The following is a 12582-nucleotide window of genomic DNA, read 5'->3' on the forward strand; positions in this document are numbered from 1 at the left end:
ACGCATGCCGCCTCCAGGGCTGGATGCGCCTCTTTGTCCCCTCCCACATGGGCGACGAAGACAGGGTCAGCCGAGAAAATAAGCGCAATGATCGGAGCGGCTCAACCGTTTCACCGCAAGGCTACCAAGACGATGATCATACTGATTCTATGGGAGATTTGGAAACACAGGAACGATTGCACCTTCACAAACAAGCAGGCGCATATACAAGACATAAAGTGCGCAATCACGAGAAACGTTGAGCTAGGGAGACAAGCTGGAGCATCCTTCCTGGAGCACCCTTCCTCGGAGCCTCCGTGAGGGATCGGCTCTACCCCCCCCCCCTCTTTTTTTTAAGTTTCTCTCTCATTTTTCTCCTTGATCCTAGGATCGTATCCCCCACCCTTCTATAACCGCATTTCTACCTGCTAAGTTCTAATATATGCCAGCATTCCAAGCTGGATCTTTCAAAAAAAAAAAAATTAAAAGGTCGCAATCAACAGAACTCATGATTAACAACTCGCATCTGAAGGATTTTTCCAGTAGCAGGCGCCCGTGGCAGCACCAAGGGTTCAATGGATGGGGAATTTGTTTGGAGGTTTAGGGTTTATTTTGGAAGCGAGCGTACTCGGATGCCATGGCTGTCTTCTGAAACCTGGATGAGCTTGAGGCCGCCGTCCTTGATGGTGACGGAGATGGTGGAGGAGCCGGCATCGATGCTGTTCTCGACGAGCTCCTTCACCGCCGATGACGGGCACTGGATCACCTCCCCCACGGCGACGCGGTTCACCGCCGACTCCTCCAGCCGCCTGATGCGGGGCGGCTCCCCGCCCCCGCCCCCGCCGCGCGACACCGCGTCGTCGACCTCCATACCCACCGCACCGCATCTGGGGACCGGGCGGAGGAGGTGGGGAATGGGGAGGCGGAGACGGCAGAGGTTCCGTCGATTTTGGTATTCGGGCCGAGGGGAGGATCGGCCGCCATAGGTCGTGGGGGAGAAAGAGATGGGGATCGCGAAGAGAGATGGGGTCGTGGGATTTTTGTCTTTCACTTTTTTTCACTTTGGGCAGCCAGCCTATCACATGCGAGGCCACGAATCCCATCCCAGAAATAGATCCTGCCCATCCACTCCTCCTATATCCAACGCTCCAAAACCCTTCCCTCATGCAACACACCTCTATCATTTGTTCTCTTCTTCTTTTTTCAATTGGTAGCACTTAATGACCAATTTGTGCAATAGTATCATGACCTAATGGATGCAAAAGGTCATAACGTTATGGGCTTTGGACCCTCTTAGACTTGTCATGACTAATTTTGGAATTTTGGTCATGATTCAATGACCAATTAAACCACCGTCATTTTTTTGGGTCATAATTGAGCATTTTTCTTGTAGTGCTTATAAGTCAGCTTCCCTGGGGTTGGCTTCCAAGGGCGAGTCTTGTGGTTGCTGGAACTGCCCTTGTTGATCATCTTGCGCTTGCGAGTGTCCTCCATGGTATGACATTTGTCATCAAGCATAAGACCTTTTTTCACCAACTCGAAGAAAGTCAGGCAGTCACACAAAACGAGTTGATATTGCAGGATTTGCTGGAGCCCTTCCATGAAGCGTTCTATCTTGGTTACCTCAGTAGTGACGTCTTCAGTTGCATACCTTGACAGAAGGTTGAACTTCTACAGGTACTCCTTGACAAAGCTACTTCCCTACTTCACGACCGGGGATGTCCATCCGTCACAATGGATTAAATCAAAGGGAGTAGTGGTGTATGTGGTCAAGGTGGAAAATGGCAGGCGTGTATGTTTGCCCATTTGACACGCACTTCATAGATCGGAAGTACGGACATCATTGTTACATGTGGTAAGAAAATCTAAAGAAAACTGAGAAAAGTAGAAGAACTAGGGTGCCCAAGTCGCCGATGACATAGATAATGCGTAGAGACGGCGAATGCTTGCATCATGGTGCCGCCATTATTGCCACAGAAGGGGTACAAATCGTCATCACTGTTGACCCATGGGAGCACTCCTTGGTGGCTAGGTCCTTCACGGAACATCCAAGGGTGTCAAATTCCACCAAACACAAATTGTCAAAAGTAAATTTATGCACGACAGTGGGATTCTTGACAATGTTAGGAGATAGAAGAATATGACAAAGATAAAAGGGCTTAGGAGGGAGATGAGCAGTAGCAATAGAAAGCACACGGAGCTTAGATCCATCACCAACAATTATATGACGAGTATAAGGCACTAAAAGGGGATAATACAAGGAAAAGGTACCTACGTCGCCATTGACATGGGACGCGGCACCAGTGTCCATGCTCCGTTATGTGTTCGGTGGGAAGGCAGTGTCGTAGCTCGGAGCCGCATGGTACATGGCCGAGGCGTCCCAGCTGGGAGGAGCCGCGACATAGGGTGCCGGAGGTGGCGGCGCAGGTGAGGTGGAGAATGGCAGCGGATAGGCGTGGGTGAGGGCGCCGCGGTGAGCGTCGAGCACGCGTGCCAAGTTAGGCGGGATCCAGGGTGCACAAGGCGGAGGGGAGGGTACCTGACATGCACGAAGTAGCCCAGCTAGGGCATAACCGCAGCCAGGCCCGCAGTCAAGACCAGGTTGTTTGGCTACGCATGGTTTGCACCGAGCTAGCCACCACGCCCGCCTCCACCGTTGGGGATGCGATCACCTGCGCGGTCGCCGCGATCTCAATGGTCTCCTTCGCGTGCACTGCCCCGAACATCAGAGACATCCACACCAAGCTCGTCGGACTGGCTAGCCAGGACCTGAGAGCCCTCGCTCAGTGCGCGTCTGTCCATGGAGAGCTTGGCGAGAATGACGTGCAATCGAGCATGCTCCACGGTAGACTGGATAATGGTGCCCGACATGACAAATGTTTGCCCCAGCCCATCTAGCATTTGCAACGTCAGACTCTGGTTGATCATCGGTTCACGGACGACGGCGAGGGCGACGGTGATGTCCTGGAGACAACGACAGTAGTCATTGACTCGGAGATCGCCATGCATCGTCGCCCAAAATACTTTGTCGAAATGCATCGCGTGCTCGGCCTCCTTGGTGAGGAAGTAGTCATGGATCTCAGTCTAGATGGTGAAGGCAATGGAGTCGGTAGGAGCGATGATGTCGAGGAGGTCCCTCTCGACGGTGGTGAAGAACCAAAGGATGACCGTGTTGTCATCGTCACGCCAAGATTGGTCGTCCAGCCGACGGACCGACCTTGCTTGCACATGGTCCTCCGCATGGTAGCACGCCAGAAGCAGGTTGATATAGTTCCTCCAGCGCTGGAAGTTGGTGTCCTCTAATGCGAGTGTGAAGTAGATCACGCCGGTAACGCTAGCTGGCAAGGATAGAGAGGATCTAGAAGAGGAAGATGGCATGGTTGGGTTTGTGGGAAGGTCGCAAGAGACAAAGCCGAGGATGAGATCTTGTTGCAGGGCGGACGCAAGGGTGCGTCTAAACGCTAGGTCCGGCTGGGAGCTCCACGGTGGCGGCGGAGTCAGCATCGTCTTTGGGAGAGGAGGGAGGTGTAAGCGCAACCATCCTCACTATGATTACCAAACCGAGCGATGATTATTGTTGTATTATTTCAACTGAACCAATTACCTATATAAACAGGGACCCGTACATGTAGGGCACGTCCCGTGGTGTTAGAGATCAGGTAGGGATGGAGCCTAAAGACTAGGAGTACCTTGTTACAACAGAAAAGGAAATAATATCAACGTACAAGTGGAAAGAACAACTATCGTGACGCTTCAACATTCGATGCATTATATCCAGATAAAGCGGAAGATCGAAGGCATCCTCGAGTTTGTGTCGCCACGGATGGGTGCAATCCCTTTGGTATGACGACAACCCAATACAGTAGTTGCCATGTATTTTTCATTCCACTCAATGTCTCCACCAAACAGATTATGCAAAGAAAGAACATATTCCTCATAATTCCAGGGCCCAACTATTTCGGGAAGAATATGAATGTGCACATGCAGCCGCTTAAGGATGAATTGCAAGAAGCTTGAGATAATGGGTTAAAGATAATGATGCCTGCTAGAAAATAAAACTTCGAAAATGCATATCTAGTACATTTACTCGACGCATGACTTGCCGGCGTATGTGCTACTCGCTGTCTGGTGTGTGCATCGAAGGTTCTTGCTTCGACTTGCATAGATAGTTCCTGGATCCTTGCAGTCATTGTAGAAAAGACAAGAAGAACTTTATCGAAGGTACATTTTCAAAAACTCGGAACCACCTGTGTTTATAGTCCAACAAATCTTGGATTACTTAAACGTTCTCGAGCATGAGCGAGAGCATCCAGGGTGTTTCAAGGGGTATAATTCAGAACACGCCTGGACTCACAAGTCATGCTTGTGGGATCTCCTTACTTCGAAGACCTCCTTCTTCCACATAACATCAATATGGTGCACACTGAAAATAATATCGGAGAGGCCTTTTTTGGTACATTGTTCGGCATAGAGGGGAAGTAAAAGGATAATCCTAAGGCTAGAGTCGATCAACAGATTCTATGTGATAGACCGTTCCAAAACATGCGAGAATCAAAACAAAAGCAGAATTGGTTGAATCCAAAGTCTTGGTGCAATCTAAAAAGGGGAGCTGTAGCGAAATTATGTTGTGGCTAAAAATGAAGTTGATGTTCCCCGACGGGTATTCATAGGATCTAAAGAGGGGAGCGAGTCTTGAAAAATTGAATATGTTTGTCTAAATAGTCATGATTGGCACATATGGTTTGAGCGGGTAGTGCCGGTGATGTTGGGTGGCTTTATTCGTAAGGATGAATGGCTAGTACTAGCAGAGGTGAGCTATTTCTTCTGTGTTCTTCGTGTGAAAGAGCTACCGCCTGGCATGATACATGACATAGAGGAGTTGGCGCCGGAGTTCCTCGGCAAGTTAGAGAAGTTCTTTCCACCGGGCTTCCTTAATCCAATGCAGCATTTGATTTTACATCTCCCGACGAAGGCAAGATTGGGGGGTGTGCAAAATTGTTGGTGCTTTGCAACTGAGGGGATTCACAAGATGCTTTGAGAAACTGTAAAACTAAATGTAGAATTGAAGCATCAATGGCCGAGGCAGTCATTACTGAGGAGGTGGAAAATTTTGTGACAACACACTACAGGAATAAGCTTCTTTGTCGTCTGCCATCACAGACGGCAAAGACAATATCCCGGACGGCAAAGACAATATCACAGACGGCAAAGATTCTCACGGCCGGAAAAATTTCTGCGTCAGCCTACGACGGCATAGGACCTTTTCTGCCGTCTGCCCCCCAAAGCGGACGGCAAAGCTCTTTGCCATCAACTTTCCTCAGGAGCAGTCGGCAAAGTGCTCGAGATGGCAGCCGACAGGCGTTGCCTCCGTTAGGGGTTAACGGAGGCTTTGCCGTCTGCCTCCCCGTCCATCTTTGCCGTCTGCCTCCCCGTCCATCTTTGTCGTCTGCCTTCTCTTCCCCTCCCCTCCCCCTCCATCTTTGCCGTCTGCCTCCCAGTCCATCTTTGCCGTCTCCCTTCTCTTCCCCTCCCCTCCCCCTCCACTCTTTGTCGTCTGCCTCCTCCTTCCCCCTCCCCTGTTCCCTCTTCTTTGTCGTCTGCCCACCCTGGAGGCTGACGGCAAAGAGACTACATAGACACCCCATAATGCACAGCTGGGTGCCATGTGGCACCTTTGCCATCTGCCAGCTGATGGCACAGGTCTTTGCCATCAGCTGGCAGACGGCAAAGAGACCATATAGTTCCTGTTTTTTTGTTTTATATTATTTCACAGCACACACATATATATATATATATATATATATATATATTTCACAGCACATTTATATAATTCACCACACATATATGATATATAGTTCACCACACATATACTTGCCAACACATATATATAATTCACCACACATATATGATTCACCAATGTACATCCCCATATATCGAAAGAACCAACATACCAAGTATTGCAATGTTTATCCATATATACATATACATATAGTTCGACATTGTTCATCAACTCAAATGAAAACTAGATGATATACATATAAAGTTCATCCATCAACATTGTTCAACTCCATGAATGCCAGCTTCCATGCATGTAGTATATCCAATCTGCAAAAATGTGAATAAGAAAGATAGAAGAAGAACAAAACATGATGTTTTTCCAGCTAATTATGTCATTTTTAGCGGAAAACAAGCTAAGTATATGTGTGGTGAACTATATATCATTTGGTGGAGCTAAATTACCTAATTATGTCATTTTTGAGCTAAATGGGCTAATTATGTCATTTTAGAGGAAAACAAGCTAAGTATATAATATTCATGAGCTAACCAAGTTTCTTCTGCCATTTTGAGGTTATAATGGCATTTTGGAGCTAAATGGGCTAATTATGTCATTCTTGCGGAAATTAAATCAAGGATAATATGAAAGAGGAGAAGAAAGAGGAGGAGGAGGAGGAGAAGAAGAAATCAAGAAGAAGGAGGAGAAGGAGGAGAAGGAGGAGGAGGAGAAGGACTAGAAGGTCCTTGGCCTTCTCCTCCTCGTCCTCCTCCTCCTCCTCCTTCTCCTTCTTCTCTTCTTCTTCTTCTTCTTCTTCTTCTTTCTTTTCATTTTGCCTATTTCTTCTCCTCTTCTCCTCTTGTTGGAGCTAAATCACCTAATTATGTCTTTTTTGAGCTAAATGGGCTAATTATGCCATTTTAGAAGAAAACAAGCTAAGTATATAATATTAATGAGCTAACCAAGGTTCTTATGCCATTTTGAGCTTATTATGGCATTTTGGAGCTAAATGGGCTAATTATGTCATTGTTGGGTTAATAAAAGCAAGGATAATATGAAAGAGGAGAAGAAAGAGGAGGAGGAGGAGAAGAATAAGAAATCAAGAAGAAGGAGGAGGAGGAGGAGAAGGATAGAAGGTCCTTGGCCTTCTCCTCCTCCTCCTCCTCCTCCTTCTCCTTCTTCTCTTCTTCTTCTTCTTCTTCTTCATCTTCTTTCTTTTCATTTTGCCTATTTCTTCTCCTCTTCCCCTCTTGTTGGAGCTAAATTACCTAATTATGTCTTTTTTGATCTAAATGGGCTAATTATCCCATTTTAGAGGAAAACTAGCTAAGTATATAATATTAGTGAGCTAACCAAGGTTCTTATGCAATTTTGAGCTTATTATGGCATTTTGGAGCTAAATGGGCTAATTATGTCATTGTTGGGTTAATTAAATCAAGGATAATACTTCTACTTCTTATTTTTTTCTTATTCTCTTCTTCTATTCTTCTTCTCTTCTTCTTTACTTCTTCTCCTTCTTATTTTTTTCTTCTCTTCTTCTTCTTTTTCTTCTTCTTCTCCTTCTTATTTTTTTTCTTCTCCTCTTCTTCTTCTTCTTCTTCTTCTTCTTCTTCTTCTTCTTCTTCTCCTCCTCCTCCTAGTCCTCTTCTTCTTCTCCTCTTCTTGTCCTCCTCCTCCTCCTCTTCTCCTCTGCTCCTCCTCCACCTAACTAACCAAGCTAACTAACTAACCTAACTAAAACTACTAACCTAACTAAATCTACCACTAAAACTACTAACAATAACAACTACTAAAACTAGTAAAAAATAATAAAACTAGTAAAAAATAATGGGGGTGGGGGGGGTGGGGGTGGGGGTGTGGGGGCTCACCGAGAGGGGCGGCTGTGGAGGGGCCGAGGTGTTGGGGGTGGCGGGGCGGCGCCGGGGGCGCCAGGGGCGGCGGCGCGACGGTGGTGGGGCAGTGGCAGCGGCAGCGGGGGCGAGGTGGGGGAGAGAGAGACGGGCGGCGGCGGGGGCGACAGGGGCGGCAGTGGGGCGCGACAGGGGCGGCGGCAGGGGCGATAGGGGCGGCGATGCGACGGGGCCGGCGGCACGACGGTGGTCCTGGCAGCCATTACAGAGAGAGGAGCGCGCGGGGTGGGGAGAGAGAGCGAGGGGCGCGCGGGGTGAGCCGTTACAGAGAGAGAGGGGCAGGGTGGGGGGAGGAGCCGTTAACGGAGTTAGCGCCTTGCCGTCTGCCAGCGGACGGCAAAGAGTCTAGACTCTTTGCCGTCTGCCTCCGGACTCTTTGCCGTCCGCTAGCAGACGACAAAGGTCCGACTCCTGTTTGACCTAGCCACCCCGCGGTCAGGTGGGCCTATCTATATCTTTGCCGTCTGCCCCTGGACTATTTGCCGTCCACTAGCACACGGCAAAGAGGTGACAGATGGCAAAAAGACTGTATGCCATCAGCCAGTACTGTGCCGTATGTTTTGCTGAAGCTGACGGCAAAGACACTCTTTCCCATCAGCTAGCAGACGGCAAAGACTAGGCAGATGGCAAAAATCTGTTTTCCAGTAGTGACACTATGAAGCCAGAAATCGTCATTTGCATAATCCAAAGCATCGGTACAATGTTGGCTACCCAAAAAATGTGGAGCCAACATTAGCCTATTCAATGGGAAGCTCGCACCAGTCGGTGCTTCGGAACCAATAGCCTTGGATGTGAAAGAATGGCTAACCATTTCGTTATTTATCTTCAACAACCTAACAGAAGTGCGGCCTTCCCAGGAGTGCAGAAACGGTGCTCTGCACCTTGTCTCCTTCCTACATCTTGATTCAGGCGACCACATCTTGACTCAGCACGCCACAGGATTCCGCTTGACTGGTCCAAGCTCCTATCGATGCTAGCTAGCTTCCAAGCCACCTCAGGCACATGTGGCATCCATGCCCACCAGTGCTCCAGGAGATCCCGAAGCTCTTTGAGCTCTCCCTTCGTCTCCTCTTCCCCATATGGCTTTCCTTGAATCCAGCAGCCTCACGTGCTCTCTCCCTCTCTCCCTGGAACCCCCCTCAAGCCCCTCTCCTCTCGGGCTCTCTCCTCTCCCCATGGCCGTGGGTAGAGCTCCGGCCTCCGCAGGGGGTTAGCACGCTCGGAGCCTCCCCTCGCCTCCTTCCTCCCCTACCGGAGACCCCAGGCCACCGCATCTCCTCCCCATCGCCTCCTGCTCTCTCCCTTCGCTCCTGGTGCCAAAGCCAGGGGGTAGACAGCTCCACGCAACCTCCCTTGCCGGCGCCCTTGCGGACCTCCCCTGCAGGCGCCAAGTAGGGGAACGGGGGCGGTTAACTTCCCCGAGCCTGCTAGTGGCCGGGGCACGGCCTAGCGTAGCTGCGGCCCCGGAGAATGCTCTAGCGCCGGCTGGATCTCGCTCTTGTGCTCCCTCTGTGTCCAGTGAGGCAGGTAGAGGAAAACTGCACGCGGGGCCCCCTCATCAGAGAGCCAGGGCGGAGGCCCACCTGATAAGTGGAGGCGCCCCGGCGCTCTACGCCTCCTTCCAGCCGGAGGCGTATTCTGTTGAATACGCCTCCTGCGTGGCCCCCTCACTGGTGGCCGAGCCACTGGGCTGGCCCGAAGCCCTATCCAACGCCTGAGCGTTAGATAAACCGAAGCCAAGCCTTTTCCCATTTTCTATGTGGTTAAACTTATAAATCCCATAATAAATCCATTCTAACTCCAAATCTGATGATTCAAATTCCTGCAGGTCTCTAAAATAATGATCTATCCAAATATTGACTTTGCACATTTTTCCAAACAACTTTCATATTGTATTTATATTTAAATACAGATTTGGGATGCTTCTAGCTCCCCTTTCAAAAATCCCATAGGCTTCAGATCAACTCCAATTGGAGTGATTCCAATTTCCACAGCCTTCATATATCATGTACTAATTTTAGAGCCTTGGTCAACATTTTTATCAAGCTTCATTATGTTGCTTATAATAAATAGCTTCCTATTGCTATTTACTCCATAGTAGGAAATCTCTAGAATATTCATACCAACTTCAAATCCAGTGAAACCGCTTCCTAAATATTTCTAAAATCATTCTCTATTAAATGGGTGCCTTCACTAATTTTAACAGAATGAATTCTGTTGGCTTCTTCAATGATCACGTATTCCTACCTTCCTCCATCCAGACACCCCTGATGATCCAAAAACCCTTGGCAAAGATGCAATTATTTTTGTTATGACCAGAGAGGTCCAAGAAAAATAAAACTTCTATTTATAGAACACTTTTATGCTGCTTGATGTGTGGCTTACTGTGGGTGTTTCCGACAATAGTTAACGGGTAGACGGAGTATTCGGAGTTGGAGCGGAAGACGTCGAAAACCCGAGGACTTACGTGAGAAAGGCAAGTAGCCCTTTGAGCATGACTGAGCATATGTAACCTTGCATGTTAAATAGCAAGTATTTCCGTTGCATATGATCATAAATGCCGGTAATCATTTGATATGATTTTACCGAAGGCTCCTCTAGAGCACAGGCATTGAGCTTCACTCTACCCCTGAGGGTCATGCTAATACCATGTTGACAAGTAAAGATAGCAGTAGTACTATCATGAGCATCATGTTGTCATAAAGCAAGGGTTTATGAAAACCCCGTCGGGTGCCACTAATGCCCGAGGGTGATGGTGAGATAGGTGGTCACGTTTGGTGAAGTGATGCACCCGGTATTTGTGTGAGTATGGTTTCGGAAAGGGGATTAGATTTATGATGTGTCGACCGTCCCAACCTTACAAGTATGACCACGTTACCCCTTATGGGACGGGGCTATGTTAATTACTCTGGTCGGTGCTGGCAAAGAGCCACATTAGTAGTGGCGGGAGTGATATGTGGTGACTCTTGTGATGGGGTCATCCCGGGTAGGACGACTATGCCATTTGAGTTCCAGACACACCGTTGGTCCCCGAATGGTTGGTACTATCCAGAGTTGGTGCTCGTAAGACGTACAACATGTGGCCCGGGTACCAATCGAGTGGACCTCTTTGTCTAGTATCGTCAGGGGAAAGGCATTGATCGGGTACTTACCTCGGGTATGCGACATACCGCAAGTTGTGGATGACACGGAAGTTTCCCAAATCTTGTGGGTCCAACGTACTACCTCTGGAGAGTGTAAACTATTGGAATAGCCGTGTCCACGGTCAAGGACAGTTGGGTAATCCTGCTTAAACTATGTCCTGATATTTCCGCATAAACCAAGTGTGCATGAGTGTGTGTGTGTGTATGGTGATGAGAAAGGTGTTGCTATGATAGCAATGATATGACCAAGTTCGCTGACTCGGCACATAATCTAAACCCGAATGGTTCAACCCTCGCCAGATATATTGATATCTGTAACCTGTTCTTCCAGAGTAATTCTTTAACTTGATGCATATTCATGATCATTCCACCCAGATGAGTTACACTAATGATGCATGACTTTGTTATCCTTCACTTTCGTTGTTCACGTCATGGGCTGTTTGCGTGTACATTCAAAGTACTCATTGGCTTGCCACTCGTTATTTCATTGACCTGGTATGGAAGAACAGGATATGATGAATATTAACTCCGTGACGTTCTTGCGAGCTAGGATGCTTCCCAGTCACAATGCCGGTAGGTTAAGGCTGATGGCATAAGTTCACGCTTTCAACCAATAATTCCGCTATTGGCCCACTTGGGTGTGTTGGCCTATAAGGCCCTATATATGTAAGACTCGACCGGAGTGGTCATTTATTTGTATCAAACGGTATGTATGCATGTAAGACTCTTTTATTCGGTATCTGTGTTCGGTGAGCATTGATCACTCGGATCACTCAGCACGGCGATCTCGACTCGTAAGTCGGGGTCCCCACAGAGCTAGTATCAGAGCCATCCTGACTGTAGGAAGCCCTTAGTTAGCACGGACGTTAGTTAGGATAAAAGTGCTTTCCAGATCCTTCAAAATACTTACAAAACCTATATGTCTTCTCGATTCTCCTAAATCTTCAAAGAAATTGAAGGTTATGCTCTAGCCTTCCACTCTTATTTCCTTGACACTCCTTGTCTACTTTTTCAAAACTTCCAAATGTTCGCTAGTACCTTATGCCCTCTGACCACAGGATAAATTGAAATCCTCGTGGGCAGCCCGGAAGGAAGTAACCTTTCAAGGCAAACACCTATGCTGAAAGACAAAGAAGACAACCCTGCGACCGAACGACACCACCAGAAGTACCTCCATGAGGAACAAGGACGTCGAGGCTTAGAAGATTGTGAAACCCTGAGCACTGTCCCAGAGTGATGCGACTTTCGCCTATGATAATCTGGACATAATATATGCAAACCTTGATCTGCATCACTAATAGAGCGACCCTGTCAGTTCTAAGGAATTGTGTCGACCACCACCGGTGGATGAGAACCTCGCCATTGGTCCACCTCACCTTAGTGAGCAGGAAAACGGTTCTCTTCATCCCCCGCTCTAGGTGTCGATATTGCAATTAGTATGATTGACAGATCAGAACTCTATCCTATCATGCAAATATCGGTGCATGAAGATGTCCACCTGAGACTCTTGAAGCCTTGAAAGACAAGAAGACACTGACAAGATCATGAAGACAACAGAAGACCCTGTCAATGACAGCCATGAAGGACCACCTTCGTCAGCAACTTCCCAGATGAGAAGACAACAAGAGTTCTTTACAACTCAAGTAAATTGCTTTGGCAAACGACAGCAAGAGGCGTGGCAACACCATGAGAAGGTCCAGAAACGTAGCGAACTCCTCTCCGAAGCACGAAGCAAGCACGACTGTCGAATTCCAGAACCTAGGATAGGATGAGTCGT

At 48.1% G+C, this 12582-nt stretch overlaps 1 protein-coding gene across 1 annotated transcript; it reads right to left on the reverse strand.

Annotated features, from left to right (window-relative positions):
* Positions 1-407: 407 nt before the first annotated feature.
* On the reverse strand, positions 408-850 carry LOC123450393 (DNA mismatch repair protein MLH1-like). The gene is made up of 2 exons (XM_045127672.1): positions 608-850; positions 408-443 (listed from the first exon to the last, which is right to left on the reverse strand). The coding sequence occupies exons 1-2, from the start codon at positions 848-850 to the stop codon at positions 408-410; spliced, it is 279 nt and encodes a 92-aa protein (XP_044983607.1).
* Between the last annotated feature and the right edge of the window lie 11732 nt (positions 851-12582).

Source organism: Hordeum vulgare, chromosome 4H (genome assembly GCF_904849725.1).
Source record: "Hordeum vulgare subsp. vulgare chromosome 4H, MorexV3_pseudomolecules_assembly, whole genome shotgun sequence".
Taxonomy (NCBI): domain Eukaryota; kingdom Viridiplantae; phylum Streptophyta; class Magnoliopsida; order Poales; family Poaceae; genus Hordeum; species Hordeum vulgare.

Bases quoted from the DNA above. Each gene is read 5' to 3' on its own strand.
- LOC123450393 (XM_045127672.1), bottom strand. From the start codon at position 850: ATGGAGGTCGACGACGCGGTGTCGCGCGGCGGGGGCGGGGGCGGGGAG. The intron at 444-607 runs GTACGCTCGCTT...TTTTTTTGAAAG, and splicing joins AAGACAGCCATGGCATCCGA to ATCCAGCTTGGAATGCTGGC.